The sequence below is a fragment of the Cryptomeria japonica genome, chromosome 6, assembly GCF_030272615.1.
Source record: "Cryptomeria japonica chromosome 6, Sugi_1.0, whole genome shotgun sequence".
In the NCBI taxonomy this organism is placed as follows: Eukaryota; Viridiplantae; Streptophyta; class Pinopsida; order Cupressales; family Cupressaceae; genus Cryptomeria; species Cryptomeria japonica.
The window spans coordinates 446,897,245-446,917,183 of NC_081410.1; the positions used below are offsets into that span (position 1 = coordinate 446,897,245).

At 30.2% G+C, this 19,939-nt stretch overlaps 1 protein-coding gene across 1 annotated transcript; it reads right to left on the reverse strand.

Annotated features, from left to right (window-relative positions):
- Nucleotides 1-542: 542 nt before the first annotated feature.
- On the reverse strand, nucleotides 543-15,551 carry LOC131876646 (endoribonuclease Dicer homolog 3-like). The gene is made up of 13 exons (XM_059222089.1): nucleotides 15,288-15,551; nucleotides 14,667-15,169; nucleotides 14,273-14,564; nucleotides 13,895-14,104; nucleotides 12,521-12,949; nucleotides 12,130-12,405; nucleotides 11,336-11,656; nucleotides 10,800-10,904; nucleotides 10,560-10,704; nucleotides 9,857-9,934; nucleotides 9,549-9,675; nucleotides 9,394-9,412; nucleotides 543-785 (listed from the first exon to the last, which is right to left on the reverse strand). Exons 1-13 carry the CDS (start codon nucleotides 15,549-15,551, stop codon nucleotides 543-545), a joined length of 3,012 nt encoding a protein of 1,003 aa, XP_059078072.1.
- Between the last annotated feature and the right edge of the window lie 4,388 nt (nucleotides 15,552-19,939).

Below are 19,939 nucleotides of genomic sequence, written 5' to 3' on the forward strand. Positions count from 1 at the left end.
AGGAATAGGGTTCATTTTGTCTTGCTATTAGGGTTAGGGTTAGGGTTAGGGTTATAGTTAGGGTTTATATAATTGTTGGGGTTAGGTTAATAGTTAGGGTTTGGATTTACATAATGTTTAGTGTTATGGTTAGTGTGACGATTGTGATTAGGCTAGGGTTTAGGGTTATGGTTTAAAACATAGGGCTATGATCTAGGGTTAGGATTATAGTTAGGGTTTACATCATTGTTAGGGTTAGGTTAATGATTAGGGTTTGGATTTACTTCATGATTAGGATTAGGGATAGGGTTGATTGTGGTTAGGCTTTGGATTTATCATTATGGTGAGGATTATGACTAGGGTTAAGGTTAGAGTTAGGATTATAGTTAGGGTTTACAACAAAACCAAACATTATATAAAAACCAAAATCTAAACCAAATATCATGATCTGATTGGATCGAACTCAACTTCTTGTTTGGGCAAAATCCATGGCAAAATATTTACCTATAATAAAAAAGAAAACCTAAAATATTATGCTCAAAATTTGACTACCAACTACAAATCTAATTGGTTGGAAGCACAGCCAATTTGCTAGGAGTGCAAAGCAGAATGGCGGCTTGCAGAGCATATAGAAGGCATGGGTGACCACCCCACGTAGTGGATGGCCCCCATCCCACGTGGGAGAGCCTCTCACCATGCATGGGAACCCCACACCGTGGTGGGTCCCAAACACCATAGTGACTCCACCAAATTAAAAAAAACACAGCTCCAACGCTTCTCTGGGTATGAATAAAACTTGCAGCCCGCTAATAGAGCATACAAGAATAAGAAAAAACAATAAATGCAGAGACAATACCCTTGGACTGAGAATAAAAAAATACAGGAGGGGGATCTTGGAAAACCAATATTCTAAACAAATGGCAAGGAAGCTAGACAATCTCGTTAAAAGTTTAATAACAATATTTTATGGAGTATATTGATCAATTAGAGAAATCTTTTGAAAATGATGATTACAATAGACAAATGTACAAATGAGAAAATGCCTAAAGACTTCCTCTCCAACCCCAATCCAGATCAACCCTCCTCTACCCAATCCTTGCTCCAATCTCAAATATTATCATTTTGGCTTACTATTAGGGTTAGGATTTGATTTGGTTTAAAATAGTAGGCCTAATTGAATAAGGAATAGGGTTCATTTTGTCTTGCTATTAGGGTTAGGGTTAGGGTTATAGTTAGGGTTTATATAATTGTTGGGGTTAGGTTAATAGTTAGGGTTCGGATTTACATAATGTTTAGTGTTACGGTTAGTGTGAAGATTGTGATTAGGCTAGGATTTAGGGTTATGGTTAGGATTATGTGTAGGGTTATGGTTTATATCATAGGGCTATGATCTAGGGTTAGGATTATAGTTAGGGTTTACATCATTGTTAGGGTTAGGTTAATGATTAGGGTTTGGATTTACTTCATGATTGGGATTAGGGATAGGGTTGATTGTGGTTAGGCTTTGGATTTATCATTATGGTGAGGATTATGACTAGGGTTAAGGTTAGAGTTAGGATTATAGTTAGGGTTTACATCATTGTTACGGTTAGGTTAATGGTTAGGGTTTAGATTTACATCATGGTAAGGGTTAAGGTTCTAGTTAGGCTTAATTTTTAGGTATATGGTTAGGATTATCTCTATGATTAGAGTTTATATCATAAGGTTAGGGTTACGATTACGGTTAGGGTTAGGGTTAGGGTTAGGGTTAGGGTTAGGGTTAAGGGTTAGGTTTAGGATTATAGTTAGGGTTTACATTATTTTTAGGGTTAGGTTAATGGTTAGGGTTTGGATTTACATCATGTTTAGTGTTATAGTTAATTTTAAGATTGTGGTTAGGCTTAGGATTTAGGGTTATGGTTAAGATTATGTGTACAATTAGGACCTTTATATCATAGGGCTAGGGTTAGGGTTATGGGTTAGGGTTAGGATTATAGGTAGGGTTTACATCATCATTAGGGTTATTTTAATCGTTAGGGTTTGGATTTACATCATGATCAAGGTTAGGGTTAAGACTATGGTTAGGATTAGGATTTACATTTATGGTTAGTTTTATGTTTAGGGTTATAGTTTATAGATCACAGTGTTAGGGTGAGGGTTAGCACAATGGTTAGGGTTCTGGTTAAGTTTAAGATTGTGGTTAGGCTTAATATTTAGAATTATGGTTAGGATTATGTCTAGGGTTAGGATTTATATCATAGGATTAGGGTTAGGGTTAGGATTATAGATAGATTTTACATCATTGTTAGGGTTAGGTTAATAATTAGAGTCGAGGTTAGGGTTAGGGTTAAGACTATGTTTAGGCTTAGGATTTATGGTTATGGTTAGGATTATGTGTAAGGTTAGGATGCATATCATAGGGTTATATTTAGGGTTAAGGGTCAGGGTTAGGGTTATAGTTATGGTTTGTATCACTTTTAGGGTTAGGCTAATGCTTATTGTTAGGATTGAAGTAAGGATTAATATCATTGTTAGGATTACGTTAATGGTTAGGGTTTGGATTTAGGGTTTAAAGTTACAGTTAGGGTTATGATTGTTGTTAGGCTTAGGATTTAGTATTATTGTTATGATTATTTCTAGGTTTAGGGTTTATATCATGGGATTAGGATTAGGGTTAGGATTAGGATTTATGATTATGGTTAGTTTTACATTTAGGGTTAGGGTTTATATCACAATGTTAGGGTTAGGATTAGCATCAGGGTTAGGGTTATGGTTAAGGTAAAGATTGTGCTTCAAAGGCTTAATATTAATGTTATTGTGATGGTTAAGTTTATGATTGTGCTTCAAAGGCTTAATATTTGGAATTATGGTTAGGGTTATGTCTATGGTTAGGGTTTATATCATAGGGTTAGGGCTAGAGTTAATGGTTAGGGTTAGGATTATAGATAGATATTACATCATTCTTAGGTTTAGGTTAATGGTTAGGGTTAGTGTCAAGGTCAAGATTGTGTTTAGGCTTATGATTTATGGTTATGGTTAGGATTATGTGTAGGGCTAGGGTTTATATAATAGGGTTAGACTTAGGGTTAGGGGTTAGGGTTAGGGTTAGACTTAGGGTTAGGGGTTAGGGTTATAGTTGTGTTTTGCATCACTTTCAGGGTTACGTTAATGGTTAGGGTTAAGATTGTGGTTATGCTTAGGATTTAGGGTTATGTTTAGGATTATGTCTAGGGTTAGGGTTGATATCATAGGGTTAAGGTTAGGATTATGTTTATGGTTTATATAAATGTTAGGTAAGTTAATGGGTATGGTTTGTAGTTACAACATGGTTAGGGTTAGGGTTTGGCTAATGGTTATGGTTTACATCACTTTTAGGGCTAGGTTAATGGTTAGGGTTAGGATTGTAGTGAGGGTTTACATCATTGTTAGGCTTACGTTAATGGTTAGGTTTTGGATTTAGGGTTTAAGGTTAGGGTTAGGGTTAGGATTTAATGTTATTGTTATGATTATCTCTAGGCTTAGGGTTTATATCATGGGATTAGGATCAAGGTTAGGATTAAAATTTACAATTATGGTTAATTTTATGTTTAGGGGTAGGGTTTATATATAAATGTTAGTGTTAGGGTTTATATTAGAGGGTTAGAGTTAGGGTTAAGGGTTAGGGTTTACATCATTGTTAAGGTTGGCTTAATGGTTGGGATTTAGATTTATATCATGGTTAGGATTAAGGTTAGGGAAAGGGTTGAGATTATGGTTAGGCTTAGGATTTAGGGTTACATTTAGAATTGTGTCTAGGGTTAGGGTTAATATTAATCCTTATGGTTATGGTTTGGATTTATAGTTATGGTTTGCATCACTTTTAGGGCTAGGTTAATGGTTAGGGTTAGGATTGCAATAAGGGTTTACATCATTGTTAGGGTTAGGTTAATGGTTAGGTTTTTGATTTAGGGTTAAGGTTACGGTTAGGTTTATAATTTATAGATAGTTAGGGTTATAGTTAGGGTTTACATCATTGTTAGGGTTTGGATTTACATCATGATTAGGCTTAGGATTAAGGTTGTGGTTAGGATTATGATTTACAATTATGGTTAGTTTTATGTCTGGGGTTAGGGTTTATGTCATAGGGTTAGGGTTAGGATTACAAAATTAAATTAATTTAATTTTGATAATCACATATTTAAATTCTATTTTGATAATCATTTAAATAAAATGATTACATTTCTCTTTTTACTTTCTTAAACTTTATGGATTTTTACATATTAGTGTTAGTATCAAGGACAAGGTTTTAATTAAAATAACTATTGTTAATTTTAGAATCAATGGTAGGGTTAAAATTAGTTTTAGTTAGAAACTAGGTTAGGATTACAATTAAGATTACTATTAATTTGAGAATTGAAGTAATAATTATTAAAATAAGTATGGTCTTTTATAAAATCAAATTAACTGTAAATCAACAATAACATTATAAAAGAGCATACTTATTTTATGTTTTAAGAATAGATTTATTGTATTTTATGCTAACCTTTATAATTTTCTTTTAAAAATGTTAGATAAATTTTATTATAATAATCATGCATAATTGCCTTCAACTTTATTTTAAATTAATTCAAATTGTAAGTAGAATACTATTTTGATTTACAATTATGCATGTTTTATGATTAGGGTTGGGGTTAATTGTAGGGTTGGGTTCAATTATGATTAGATTATGCTTATGGTTAGGTATGGGGTTTCAACTAAGTATATGATAATACTTGAGATTAGGTATGGGGTTTAAATTTTGAACTAATTATAAAGACTAAAATATTGATATAATATAATAAGTGGTGTCTTCCAAACCATTACACTTTATATAAATAATTAAATTAATTTTATTTTGATAATCACATATTTAACTTAATTCTATTTTGATAATCATTTAAATAGAATTATTACATTTCTCTTTTTACTTTCTTAAACATTATGGACTTTTACATATAAGTGTTAGTATCAAGGGTTAAAATTAGTTTTAGTTAGAACTCCGGTTAGGGTTACAATTAAGATTACTATTAATTGAAAATTAATTCAAATTGTAAGTAGAATACTATTTTGATTGACAATTAATTTGATTAGATCATCAATAGTCAATTAATAATTTTTTTATTTTCCATTAATAATTATTTTATTTTTTTAATTTGAACTATCTAAAAAGTGCCTAAAATTCTTCTTGTTTTATGATTAGGGTTATGGTATGGGGTTTCAACTAAGTCTATGATAATACCTAAGATTAGGTATGGGGTTTCAATTTTGAACCCCATTATTACATTTCTCTTTTTACTTTCTTAAACATTATGGACTTTTACATATTAGTGTTAGTATCAAGGGTTAAAATTAGTTTTAGTTAGAACTCTAGTTAGGGTTACAATTAACATTACTATTAATTGAAAATTAATTCAAATTGTAAGTAGATTACTATTTTGATTGACAATTAATTTGATTAGATTGTCAATAGTCTATTAATAATTTTTTTATTTTCCATTAATAATTTTTTTTATTTTTTTTTTTTTTCTTAATTTGAACTATCTAAAAAGTGCCTAAAATTCTTCCTGTTTTATGATTAGGGTTATGGTATGGGGTTTCAACTAAGTCTATGATAATACCTGAGATTAGGTATGGGGTTTAAATTTTGAACCCCATTATTACATTTCTCTTTTTACTTTCTTAAACATTATGGACTTTTACATATTAGTGTTAGTATCAAGGGTTAAAATTAGTTTTAGTTAGAACTCTGGGGTTACAATTAAGATTTCTATTAATTGAAAATTAATTCAAATTGTAAGTAGAATACTATTTTGATTGACAATTAATTTGATTAGATCGCCAATAGTCCATTAATAATTTTTTTATTTTCCATTAATAATTATTTTATTTTATTTTATTTTATTCAATTTGAACTATCTAAAAAGTGCCTAAAATTCTTCATTTTTTATGATTAGGGTTATGGTATGGGGTTTCAACTAAGTCTATGATAATACTTGAGATTAGGTATGGGGTTTAAATTTTGAACTAAGTATAAAGACTAAAATCTTGATATAATATAATAAGAATATAATAATAATTAAAATAAGTATAATCTTTTATAATGTTAGTGTTGATTTTAGAATTAAGAATAGACTTATTATGTTTTATGCTCTCTTTTTTTATTTTAAAAACATTAGATAAATTTTATTATAATAATAATGCATCCTTGCCTTCAACTTTATTTTAAATTAATATGTAAGAAGTATCAATTATATAAGACTTCTCAAATTATAAATAGAATACTATTCTGATTTACAATTGATTTGATTAGCTCCTTAATACACTATTAATAATTTTTTAATTTAATTTAATTTTTTTCATTTGAACTATCTGAAAAGTGTCCAAAATTAATATGACTAATGATATAGATATAAAAAAAAAAAATTTAATGAAATGGTTGTTAACCCTAACCATATTGATAATTCAAATTTTACTTAACCTTAACCCTAATTAATACCTAATCATAATCTTATTTAAATCATAACAAATTAAACCTCACCCTTTTAAATTTATAAAATCTATTTTAACCAAAATTTAAATATTAATATATAACTAAATTATTTTTTATTCCTCATTTGCATAACTTTAACCCAGTTTCAAAACTTATTAAAAAAACCATTATGTTTTTTATGTCTAAAGCTTCCAAACTGATAAAAAAACCATTATATTATTTATGACACCAAATGTTTATCATATGAACCAAATGATAAACATAAAAAAAAAAAAAAAAAACCACTGAATGATCATTGCAATATATGATTTCATGTACCACATTAGTCATCCAGATTAACTTTACTATATGATTTCAACTATGCAACAAATGAGCCCTAGAATCAATTGCCAACAACACTATACAAAATAATAATATAAATTAAGTGAGAACAAAGGCTGGGGTGTAAATTATGTAGGTGCAATTTGTAATAAGTTTTTTTATGTGGATATATGAAACAGAGAGAAATACATGTGAATTATCTAACTATGTTTTGTAGGAATATCTTTACATGAACTACAATTTTTTGTTTGTCACAATAATGAAAGTTTCGATCACCAAATGTCGTTATTTTATATATATGATGTAACACAAATGATAGCCTACCATATAAGTGCAATAGACTATATTCTTAATATTATCCAGTTTAGTGATCAAAGATAAAAATCTCGTCTCATAAAAATCAGAAAATTATTTATAGTATGATTGTGAAGACATAGATTTTCTAATGTACAAATTTGATATTAGTGGCCGGGCATTCTTCACATTAAAATTTTATGTAATAATAGGATTTGGTGGTCTCATTATCATTTATGGTTGTCCTATGTACTTTATAGTAAAAAAGACATTGAAGTTGGAAAATTAATTCTATTAAAACAAAATCACATACCTCTGTCTGAAAAGGTTGTTGAAGTTGCCTAATTGATCCCTTCTCTCTCTGAAACTTGTGAGTTGTTTAATAGAATGCCTCAATGAAATCTGCTTTCACAAAAGATCACAATTGCAGTATATACTTAAAATGTATTTGTTCTAGAAACCTCCACACAAATTTGAAGTAGTCAGCATTTTCGAAAATCCTTCATGGTCTATATAAATGTGTGAGCCTTGGAATAAGGCATATGAGTTCATGGAGGCATAGATGAACACCATGGTGCCCTTTTTCCGGGAAACTTAATTGGTTGGGCACCAAGATTGATAAAAAGCATGAGAACTGGTAAGGGAGGTTGAGACCAACCCAACCTCAGAAATATTTGGCTGGGTACACTCTTCACCCCACACAAATCACACTCTTGAAATCATAAAACAAATATCAACATTGATGACTCCAACTATACAAAATGAAATGATTCATCCACATGAAATAATTTATGAAGTATTACAATGGAAAAATATACGATGAATTTATGAAGTATTGCAATGGAGAAATATATGATGGCTATTGGCAGAGAAATATCAAATATAAAGTATTTAGAAAGGATCAAAAAATGATAAGCCTGAGGAAAAATCAAATACCTCTATCTAAAAAGGATGTTGAAGTTGTCTAAGCCACCTAGGAGACCCTCTCTAGTAACAATAAAAAGATACAATAAAAAGATAGAGTTAGTTTCTGAGAAAACTGAGAGTCAAAAACTAAATTCTATTAAAACAAAGTCACATACCTGTTGTTGTTGTGTAAATGATCCCTTCTCTGAAATTCAGAACATTTCAATTCGAAGAGTGGAACAATAGGTTTCTGCAATTTTTAATCATTCAATCCCGTGAAACCGTCTCAATAACTGTTTCATTATATAGTATATTAATCTTATATTATATAATATATTAATCATATATTATATAATATATTAATCGAAACCGTCTCAATAACCGTTTCATTATATAGTATATTAATCTTATATTATATAATATATTAATCATATATTATATAATATATTAATCTTATATTAATCAGTAACAATGTAAATTAATTGAAAACTCTCGAGTGACCATCAAATTAATTGAAAACCCTCAAATTAATTATGATAGGAAATAACCATTATCAACACATGAACTAATATTATAGATAATTTATCTACATAACAAACATCACAAAGCAAAACTTTAAAATATAAACATCTTCAACTATCATTTAAGCATCAAAATCAAAATTTGTTTAATCATACACATATAAAAGTATCACAAAAGAAGGTACAATGGATATACCAAGAGTCAATAGGCCTTACAAATACAAATCGATATATCAAGTATAATCATCTTCAATTATCTTAATTTATCTACATAACAAACATCACAAAGCAAAACTTTAAAATATAATCATCTTCAACTATCATTTAAGCATCCAAATCAAAATTTGTTTAATCATACACATATAAAAGTATCACAAAAGAAGGTATCAAGTATAATCATCTTCAACTATCATTTAAGCATCAAAATTTGTTTAATCATACACATATAAAAGTATTACAAAAGAAAGTACAATAGATATATCAAGTATAATCATCTTCAATTATCATTCAAGCATCAAAATTTGTTTAATCATACACATGTAAAAGTATCACAAAAGAAGGTATCCAGTATAATCATCTTCAACTATCATTTAAGCATCAAAATTTGTTTAATCATACACATATAAAAGTATCACAAAAGAAGGTACAATGGATATATCAAGAGCCAATGGGCCTTGATCTTTAAGAGGGAGGTTTAAAATCTATGTTATTTTTACAATCATTATTGGATGTTTTTATAGAACACAATCCATGAATTTGAAGTTCCACCAACATTTTATATGCAGCCGAGTCTTTTGCACTTGCATGATCTCTTTCAGGTTCACCTTGAATTGAGAAACTTTCTTTATTACAAATCTTTACAACTTCTTTATTTGAAATGTTTACCTCAACTTTGAATACAAACCTACACAAGAAAATCATAAGAGCATATTAGCTAAGCATACCCAAAAAAAATCAATAAGAAAATATAATTTAGAAAAGAGAATATTAGCTAAGCATACCAAAAAAAAATCAATAAAAAAATATAATTTAGAAAATACCTTGCTTTGTGAGGCATGTCCGATTCTTCTACCAGTGTAAATTGAGGTTCCATGCAATGCATCTTTTGACACAATTGATACAAATTGCATCTATAACTACCTTGTTGCGAACTGAGCAAAATGTGTACTGTGAAACAAATCCACATTAAAATAAGTACTAAATGATAATAATCTCTATAAAAAAAATTTATTTTAAGTGATTTCAAACAATTACACATTTTTTCAAACAATTTATGACAATCCTACATCACTCCTTTGTTGAAATTATATTCAATTGAACTTAAAATTACACTTTAGATGTTGCATACCTGGGAGGGAACACTCTTTCTTCGCTCTCTTCTTTGGATGATTGCGTTCTACATCCTCATTTGTAATTATGAGACCACCTGAGTTGTTCATTGCAAAATAATTGTTTATAATTATCAAATCAGCAAATTATAAATATACAATTTAACTATGTTGCTGATCAACGTTTTATTTTGCATCTTAAAGCTGTATATGATATTGTAGATGTTGTTTTTGCCACTGAACATTATATAGGTTGCTGATTTGCTAATCAGCTATGTTATTATTTGTTTAATGATCGGCTATATTTTTGTTATTGCTGCTGTTAGCGGTCTAGGTTTATATAGCTGCATATGAGCAGTTGGTTATTATGCTGATTTGTGGATCTGTTTTATAGAGTTTTGTGGTAGCATTTAAACAGTGGTTTCCTAAGATATAACTACAGCTGATGACCAGAAAGTAGTAGAAAAATTTCAATCCAATCCATTACTATAGTTTGTAAGAGAAAATATAAGACCAGTGTACTTTTCCCTTTAACAGAGATATTTAGTGAAAGTAGTAGTAGAAATTAATGTAGTGAAAGTTGTAGTAGAAACTTCCAAAGAATAGTTTTTCCCTTTTAACAGAGATAATTATTTCATTACCACAGATCATCCCATAGATTTAATCATGTATAACAAAATAACTTAAAACTATATAAAAAAAAAAATTCAACTAAAAAACTACCTCCGGAATTGTGCGTTATAGGAACGTCCTTTCCATCACCAATATGATCTTCAGGTATTAAGGAATTCACTGATATCTTTCTAGCTTTGGTCCTCTTCTTTGGCCGATCACTTTCTATATCCCCATGTGGACTCCTAGCAATTATCTGGCCCAACATCAAAATATTATCTCCATTAACAACTTTTTTCAAAAATATTTACAGCTAACATAATTAAACTCAACACTATAGAAAAGACGAACCATTTTTTCTTGAGCAATGAGATTGGATCCATGTGGAGCTTCGTTCCCAGTCGCATCCATTGAACTTTGGACATGGGTATGACGGTCATGATATATTCCCATTGCCTTATTTACAAAACAACCATTTCAGGATCAGAAATTCCAAATTGTTATAAGGCTTGTCCATATGATGCTACTGATTAGTAAAAATAAATTCAAATTCACCATTTAAACTACTATAAATGTATGCACCAAAGGCTTCTTGATCAAACATTTTGAGAACTTAACTTGACAGTCTGGAACGAATTAACTTCTGGAAAAATATGGAATAGCTAAATATGATTAGTTGGTGGCATATGCAGATTAACGGTTAACGTTTTGCTTCAATGGGCTAAATAAAGATTGACATTGCTTACCAACCCACCAAACAATAGCAGTTAACTTATTTCCCAGTTTGAATTCAGATCAGACTGTTATATTGGTCTGCAAAAGAAAGGCTAAAGAAAGGCCAGAAGCCTTTTCCCTAGAAATAATTTGACAGCAATGTTTGAAATTACCTTTAACTGTGCCAACGCATGTTTGGCAGCTTTAATTTGTGCAGACTTCTTATTCGTGTCTGAACCTTCTCCACATATCTCGATCTGTATTTGTACAGTGGCCACACTAACATTCTCTTTCTTAGTGATGTCCGAGCTGTAATTATAATGTTGCTGATCACAGAGCTCACGCAATTCCCGTACTGGTTGCAATTCAATGGTTTTATTTTTTCCCGTACTAGGAGACAAAATGGGTTTTATTTTTTCCCACACAATATCTAGTTCAAGTTGAGTATCCACTAATATTGCACCGGAAATGCTTTCTAATATATCTCCTAGCACCTGCATTCAATAAAAATAGTAAAATAACATAAGTTTCAATCGAAGATAACGTTTATATTAATATACAAACAAAGTGCAATGCTAATCTCATGTCTATAAAATCTCTATGATCTACTCAATAACAAAATAAATTAAAATCTGTTCTGTGAATACCCACTGAAAATCTTTCATTGAATAAAAAATTACTATCAAAGTACTATATGGATTGTGCAATGTAAGATGAGATAAAATTAATATATTTACTTTTGGAATTCAGTCTTATATTTCAGAGGAACTTCTGAAATATGTGGAGAAGTTTAATGTTTATGTTTACTTTTGATGTTTAATTAATAAAAAATCAGATGGCTTTCCAATCCCATACGACACTATCTATTTACTTTTGATGTTTAATTAATAAAAAATCAGATGGCTTTCCAATCCCATAAGTTATATTCAAGGAAGAATTCTCACAAATGTAAAACAAAATAACTTGCCTTGGGAGCATGCATTCCTCCTCCAAACGGGCAATCATCACCTCTACGTTGTTTAAATTTTTGAACAAAATTTGCTATTTGATTTTGTAGGTCATCTGAATTGTGACGAATATAGTTGTGAATATTATGGTTGACTGTTGCTCGACCAAACTTCTCATTATTAACAGCTACCTGCCGTAAATCTGATAATGTTCCCTGGGATGATTCTTGGTATGTTGAATACAGATGCTGAGTAATAAGCAGATCCAGCACAGAGTCGCCAAGGAATTCTGACCGCTGTCAAATATAGATAAAATATTAAAATTCAGTCTTATATTTCAGAGGAACTTCATCTTTAAGTACTATCAAAGTACTATATGGATTGTGCAATGTAAGATGAGATAAAAATTACCTGGTAGGAACATCCTCCATTTGCTGAAGCATGTGTGAGTGCTTCCACTAAGAGATGTTTGTTCTTAAATTGGTAATCTAGGAGGGATTGCAATTCATCCAAATTTGTTTCCAAAGCACTAGGATAATCAAAAGAGCGATTGCATGCAATATCTATTGATTTGTCTTCAATGTCAACCTCTATGTTCATCCACCTCATGAACTCAAGGGCTGCCTTTGTACCCCCTCCAATTAAATGTGCTCCAATTAATGCCTCCAAAACATCTGATATTGTTTTTGAATGAATCCATCGATGTCCCTTATCACAAACTTTTCCTGTTTGAAGGCTGTTAGGATCTTCTAAGTTGCAAGAGCAGGGAACAATACTTCTACAAAATAATCCAGGAGCCACCCATTTGCGCACATCAAATTGCTCATCTATAATATACCCCTTTTCACAAAACAAAATAAAAATCAACATCCCAAAACCATATTTTCAAATGAATAAGTAAACAATAAACAAAGAAAATTATTAGATTAAATCTAAAATTGACAAAAACTCAACTTATACATAGACAAAATCAAATTCAAATTCTTCCAAACAAGCAAGCGATGGTATTCAATCAGCAACAGTATCGGCGATTATTGAGTCAATTGGCTGAAGTAAAAGGCCAAGATGGAAAATGAAAGAAAATTATGTAAAGAATCGAATGTCTTTTGCCTCCAAGAAGGCAAATATCAATATATTCTCTTCATATTAAGGTGAGAAATTTTAAACAAAAGAGCCCTCAATTACGAATACATTGAAATCTGAAGAGACAAATAACAGACAAATTTATCCATATTTAATAAAATATAGAGCATAGATTTTAAGAAAGTGTTATCTATTAAAAAATATATGTTTTTTTTTTCTCTTAATGATTAGAAGAAATTTACTAATGAACATGAAAGAGTAAAAAGAAACACAAAACAGCAGCTCAAGCATTAGGATATTTTTTCTATTATATATTTATCAAGATATTTTAGCATTAAGATTTCTAATCTATAATATATTTACCAGGATTCTCCAAGGGGTTGAGCTTAACTGGTTATGGGTTCTCACTGTGGAGACCAAGTTCAATTCTCAATAAGGACATCTAAAGTGGAATTCTAAGTTGTGACTCTTGACCTTCTCTAAGATGGGGAAGGTCTTGGATCAATCTAATCAAACATAATAATAATTATTATTATTATTGTAGACTGAATTATTATTATTATTGCGACTACAGCCTATTACATAACAAAAAATAAATAAACATAAAACAGAAGCTCATTTTTAGCATTAATATTTCTAACTTAAAATACATTTATCAAGATATATTTATTAACTAACTATTAAAATATAACATTTTAATACCTGTAAATTACGATGCAGTGCCAAACCATGAAGAGTTTTGTTACAAACTGCCACAGCTCTACGAGATGATAACTCTCCTTCATCTCCATTTTCATATTTCATAAAAAGATGCAGACTGGTGGCATATTTCAAAAATGAGTCACCCAATAATTCCAACCTCTCGTATGAGTAACACTCTAAACATTTATGCGATGTGATTGCTTCCATTATCTGCCACCAAAATAAAGTCAGTATATTACTTATGACAGAAAAATAAAAGAGGGGTTTTAACATATTCATATCATTACTCTCTATCCATTACTACCATTATAAAATGTCTTAGAAAAAAAACAAAAACATAATCTCATCTGAATTTCAAGCTATTAAAAATAAAAGTACCAGTTGTAAGGACACAGGGGGACATTCTGGGCGTTCTTCTCTGATTGTTTTATTGAGTTGGCTTGCAAGCATTAACGAAATGAGGCGACGCATCACAGATGGAACCAAACACAATGACTTCATAACAGAGCTTGAAACATCCAAATTCAAACACAACTCTGGAGGAAGCTCCACAAATGTTCCTTCATTCTCAACTGGCTGTACTTGGTGTTTCGTAAGAAAATTACGAGGTTGCTTAGCATGCTTCACCCTAAGAAGTGGTTGATTTGAATACTCAAGTTTCTTTCCATGCCTGCAAACACACCATGATAAGCAATTTAGAACCATTGCAATCAATTTTATGCAAATAAACTTGGATGGGAATTTAAGACTAAAAAAGATGAGATATATTCACCTTTTCTCAAAATATTGACTGTAGTTATCATAACGTTGTTGAGTATCTTTTTTCAAAGGGAAAGGACTCTCAGCAGTTTTTTCATGGATAATTTCCACCACTTGGTAAAGCATTCCATTATGAACAGTAAGTACCGCTTTACTTATCAAATTTGAAGATTCACAAATGCCACTTGCCAGAATCAAAATTTGTGATTCCCCTTGGCTATGCAAATGTATTGTTCCTCCCATAGGAGCCTCTTTTATATTATCAATATCAATGGTACTATAGTCCTCTTCTGAAATAGTTGAAAGTGATTTAAATTCTCTAGCTCTTGATGCACATGTTTCAATGCATTTCCAGTCAATAACACTTACACCAGACTTATCTGATTCTAAGGGCAAAATTAAGTACATATAGGAACTGCACCATAGATTTTTCTTTTCAGTGAATTTTTTCTTATTCCTTAGATTTCCAAAAATTCCATTGAAAATTATTTCTTGAAAATCTTTCGCATTCTTCATCTGTTAAATAATACACAAAATAGTTATTAGTTACATGCAAAAAGAAGTAAATAATTTATTGAGATTGAATGTAATATATAGATTTGAACTTGAAATTCAGATGTTTATCTTTCCATACCTGAGTTAAATCCAAAGTCATTTGTCCTCTTGGCAAAAATTCTGAATTAACAATCTTATCTGTAGTTACAAACAAATCTATTTCTGTGTTTGTAATGTCATCATCCAATTCAGATTTCATCAAAAAGGCAAAATTTGAATATGTCTTATCATTATTGGATCGAGATGTAAACCGAAGTTCATAAACATTCAAAGTTACTCCTGTCTCGTCTTCATCCCAACTATCAGATAAAGCATCTATTTTAGCAGTCGAATGTAACTCCATTGTTCTTGATATACCTTTAAGAAAGACAAAGAAAGACAAAGAGATAATATCAGACAATTAAATCTTCAAATATCGCAACCTACTAATCATCATTAAAACAATTATATTAACAAATGCATAATTATCATAAATAAAGATTTTAAAAAATAATGAAAACAAAATTTTCTTCAAAGAATATTAACATTTTATTTGGTTTCATTTAATTTTTTTTAATTTGATAATAATTTCGTTTATACAAATGATATACATGAAAAATGCATTTTTAAGAATGAAGTAATATAATAAAAAATAATTTAAAATCCTCCATAAATATTTGGAATCTCTAACGTGATTTCAAAATTTTCAAAAGTTTAAACACTATCATTATGAAGTTATAAAATAATAAAAAAAAACAAGTTTTCACTTACTATTAAAATTAAACACAATTCTCAGGGGCTCCTTAGTCCAGCGAGAGAATTCTCTTCAATGTTCCCGATGAGCTCATTAAATTCTACCCTTTTTCTGCTTGATCGATCTTGATAAGCATAGATCATTTGCAGCCATGGGTCTCAGATTCCTGAAATGGCGCTTTCTTTAGAAAAATCCGGAAGATTTGGGCAGGGAGGAAGAGCTTCTTGAATTCGTCAGACTTAATGGTGTCTTGCCTTAAAACAGAAGAGGAGGAACCCCAAGCAGAATAGTCAAATAGGTGTTTCATGCTGGGGTTTTTTTCCTTTCGGACCCTTAATTAAACTCTCATAAATTCTACTAATACTTCGTTATCGTAGCTTTAAACTTTGAAGATATTTTTGAATGACTGAGGAGGTTTCGTAAGGTTTACTGTTATGAGATAAACTTATGCATACTCAGGATTTAGTTTCATACGGTCTATCTTTAGGCCCTCTCAGCTTTTTGGAAATCTAGACATTTATGCTATAATCTCTCTCATGAATTAATATATTAATATGGCTTTGCTTTTATCGATCAAAAAAAAAAATTAAACACAATTAATTCATATTGCATAACAATATTAATTTTATTTGATAAATAATATCATTTTATTCTTCTTATGAACAAAATTTGTAAAAACCTAAAATGGTAAAAACGGTTTAATTCAATAGTAAAAATGAACCTATCATTTTACCCCTCTTATAGATAAAATTTGTAAAAACCCTAAAATGCTATCATTTTACCCCTCTCATAGACAAAATTTGTAAAAACCCTAAAATGCTACAAACATTTTAATTCACTAGTTCCTATTATCCATCAGTACAGAAAATACTTCAAATTCTAGCGCATACAAATAGTTTAGCAAAATAATTATGATACAAGAGAATGAATTGTTTGCATACCTGATTTTAAAGATGTTTTCCCCTCTTGAAGATCCTCTCTTACATTAACTCCTCCAAGATCTTCACCAACATCTCCAACTTCATCCGATCTTCTTGACAGTAAACATTATAATAAGCATGATAGTAGTATGAGAATCCACATAACTAAGAAACATTAACTTGACAGTAAACATTATAATAATGTATGGCCTTCATTGTAGTATATGTTTCAGTACAAAGGAAAATCATTCGTACCCACAAGTTGTATGAACCAGAAAGTTATAACATGAAAGAGGACATCGTAGCAATTTTCACATCAATTATTTTCACATTTGCAGGTTTGAGGCATGACAAAACATCACTACCTTCCCTCAAAGCATTTTAATGAAAAAGGAGACCCAATACACAAACACAAACCAGTGGGTTACATGGTCAATTGTATTTTGCACAAAATCTCATAAGGTGTAGCATGTGCATGGTTGTAATATGAGAATCCACATAATCTCAGCTGTTATAGCATTCCTAGTAGCACTTTAACTTGACAGTAAACATTATAATAACATATGGCCTTCATTGTAGCATATGTTTCAGTAGAACGGAAAATCATTCACAGCCAAAAAGTTGTATGAACCAACAAGGTATAACATGAAAAGAACATCATAGCAATTGTCTGCAATATAGTTTCTAGCCCATGGGAACAATTGTAGTATGTCTCATGCATCGCAGAAGTTGTAGCATGAAGAGTTTCAGCTAACATGAATAAAGTTGTAGCAGCAATGACCACCATTGAGATGATCATGGGAAGGACACCAAGGAAACATCAATTATTTTCACATTTGCAGGTTTCAAGCATGACAAAGAACCACTACCTTCTATCTCAAATGTTGACCATTGCCATGGTGAATGAAAAAGGAGATGTGAGGGAGTCTTGTTCTACACAAATACAGGGAATCCTAAGCAAACATACAAACTTTGCTAAGAAAATTATCATGCAATATTTATTATCAACTAGTTTGGGAGATCCAATAGCTGGCAATCAGATGGTATTCCCTAGATTTTTGCAGCTTTCCTTGATTATCTATTCCATGAGAGAGGAGGACAGTCAAGAGAAATCTGGATTAGGCCTGAAGACATCCAATACAACTTGGTAACTGAATGTCTCCTAAAAAAATAGAACATTGCGTTTCTTCTTTCTATTTCCAAATGCAGAAGGAATCGGATATACCAGATTTGCACAAATGTGTCAAGTGGGTAGCCCTTTATGAGACCCAATGGATTGTAAACCCTGAAATATGAAATTCTTTAGAGAATTCAGACGCAAAGTGTATACCCAAAAAAAATGAATAATAAAGCAGATTCTTTGTTAGTTGCAAGTTGACAATAGATTAGATTATGTGTGATAATTAGACTGTGTGTGAGTTTTTTATCAGTGTTTTGGATCACACTCCATGATCCATCTTTTGTCTCTCTTAATTGAAACCCTATCTCAAAAATATAGATCAACTATTACATAACCTGAATTATAGATTTAAAGAGAGATTACATCTATATAACCACTTTAACACAAATTTATCACACACTGGAATGGATATGATCTATTATTGTTATTAAAACATAATAGAATAGAAGTGTGTTCATTTTTATTATGGACATCAATCTTTTATGATTAAAAAACAAAAAAGACATCTATATTTGGAATCACTGTTACTGATCCATCATTAGTAATATAAAAAAACTTAGACAGACAATTCAATAAGAACTTTAACTGATTAGAAAAAAATAAAAACTCGTCTGCTAAAAATATAATTGTTTATCATACCTCTTTGAGACATTTATGCTTTCACTTGCATCTTCCATGATGACCTTCTATTACAACAAACCTGAAAATTTTCCCTTAAAATTTTGCAGGCAATGTTCTGCAAAACTCTCTTTAAGAGGTAATGATAAATGGAAATGTAAAATTTCAACTTTTATTTATAGTATGCAACTTTGAATAGGTGCATGCTAATATGAATGGGTGTAATGTTCGTTAGGTATTGATTATTATACAACACAATATATTTTTTTGGGCAATGTGTAAAACTTAGTATAATGTGAAATCTTAAATGTATAATATTTATATTTATTTTATATGTGCATTTAAGGTTATGAAAAACTACTTAACAAAAAAAACCTACATATAAAATAATGAAAAGGGTTGAGATGTGAGTCTTTTCACAAAATCTATTTAACAAAAAAGGTCCACATTAAAGAATAAATAAAAAGGCTAAAATGTGAGCCTTTTAATTTAACCCAAAAGCCGACATTAAAAAATAAATAAAAAGGCTAAAATGTTAGCCTTTTAAAAAAAATTATTTAACAAAAGCCGACATTAAAAAAATAAAAAACTTTTGAGATGTGAGCCTACTAACAAAAAAACTATTTAACAAAAAAGTAGACATAAAAAAAAAGGACTAAAATGTTAGTGTGTTAACAAAAAATATTTAAAAAAAGAGAGCCGACATAAAAAATAATAAAAAGTAAAACTAATATGAAAAAGACATCTATATTTGGATTCACATTGATCCATCATTAGTTATGTTAAAAACTTATACAGACAATTCAATAAGAACTTTAACTCATTTATATTGATTAGAGAAAAATCATATCTACTATAAAAATAATTGGCTTGCAAATTTGAGTCGATGAAAAAGGGGTGTGGCTAGAAATTGCCCCACCACCTTAGGAATGTTATCTGCCACTTGTCAAACATTTAAATTTACTTTCTATTAAAAAATAATTTTGGAAGGAAATGAATTATTTTTACTTGTTTATATTATACATACAAAGATATTATATTCATGAGACCACTAGCTTCCTTAAATTTTGAAGCTCTATTTTCTAGAAAGCCCCCTCCATGAGACTCTAGCCTAAGAGGTAGTGATAAATAAAAATGTAAAAGTTCAATTTTATTAAGATGAGAGGCGTAGGACTACAATGGCAGTCATCCACCATTGCTCGCTTAGAATATTATGGTATCTTCCTCCGCGTTACATGTTTGACGTGTCTCTGTCCAGACTGAATTACTTATTTGGAAAC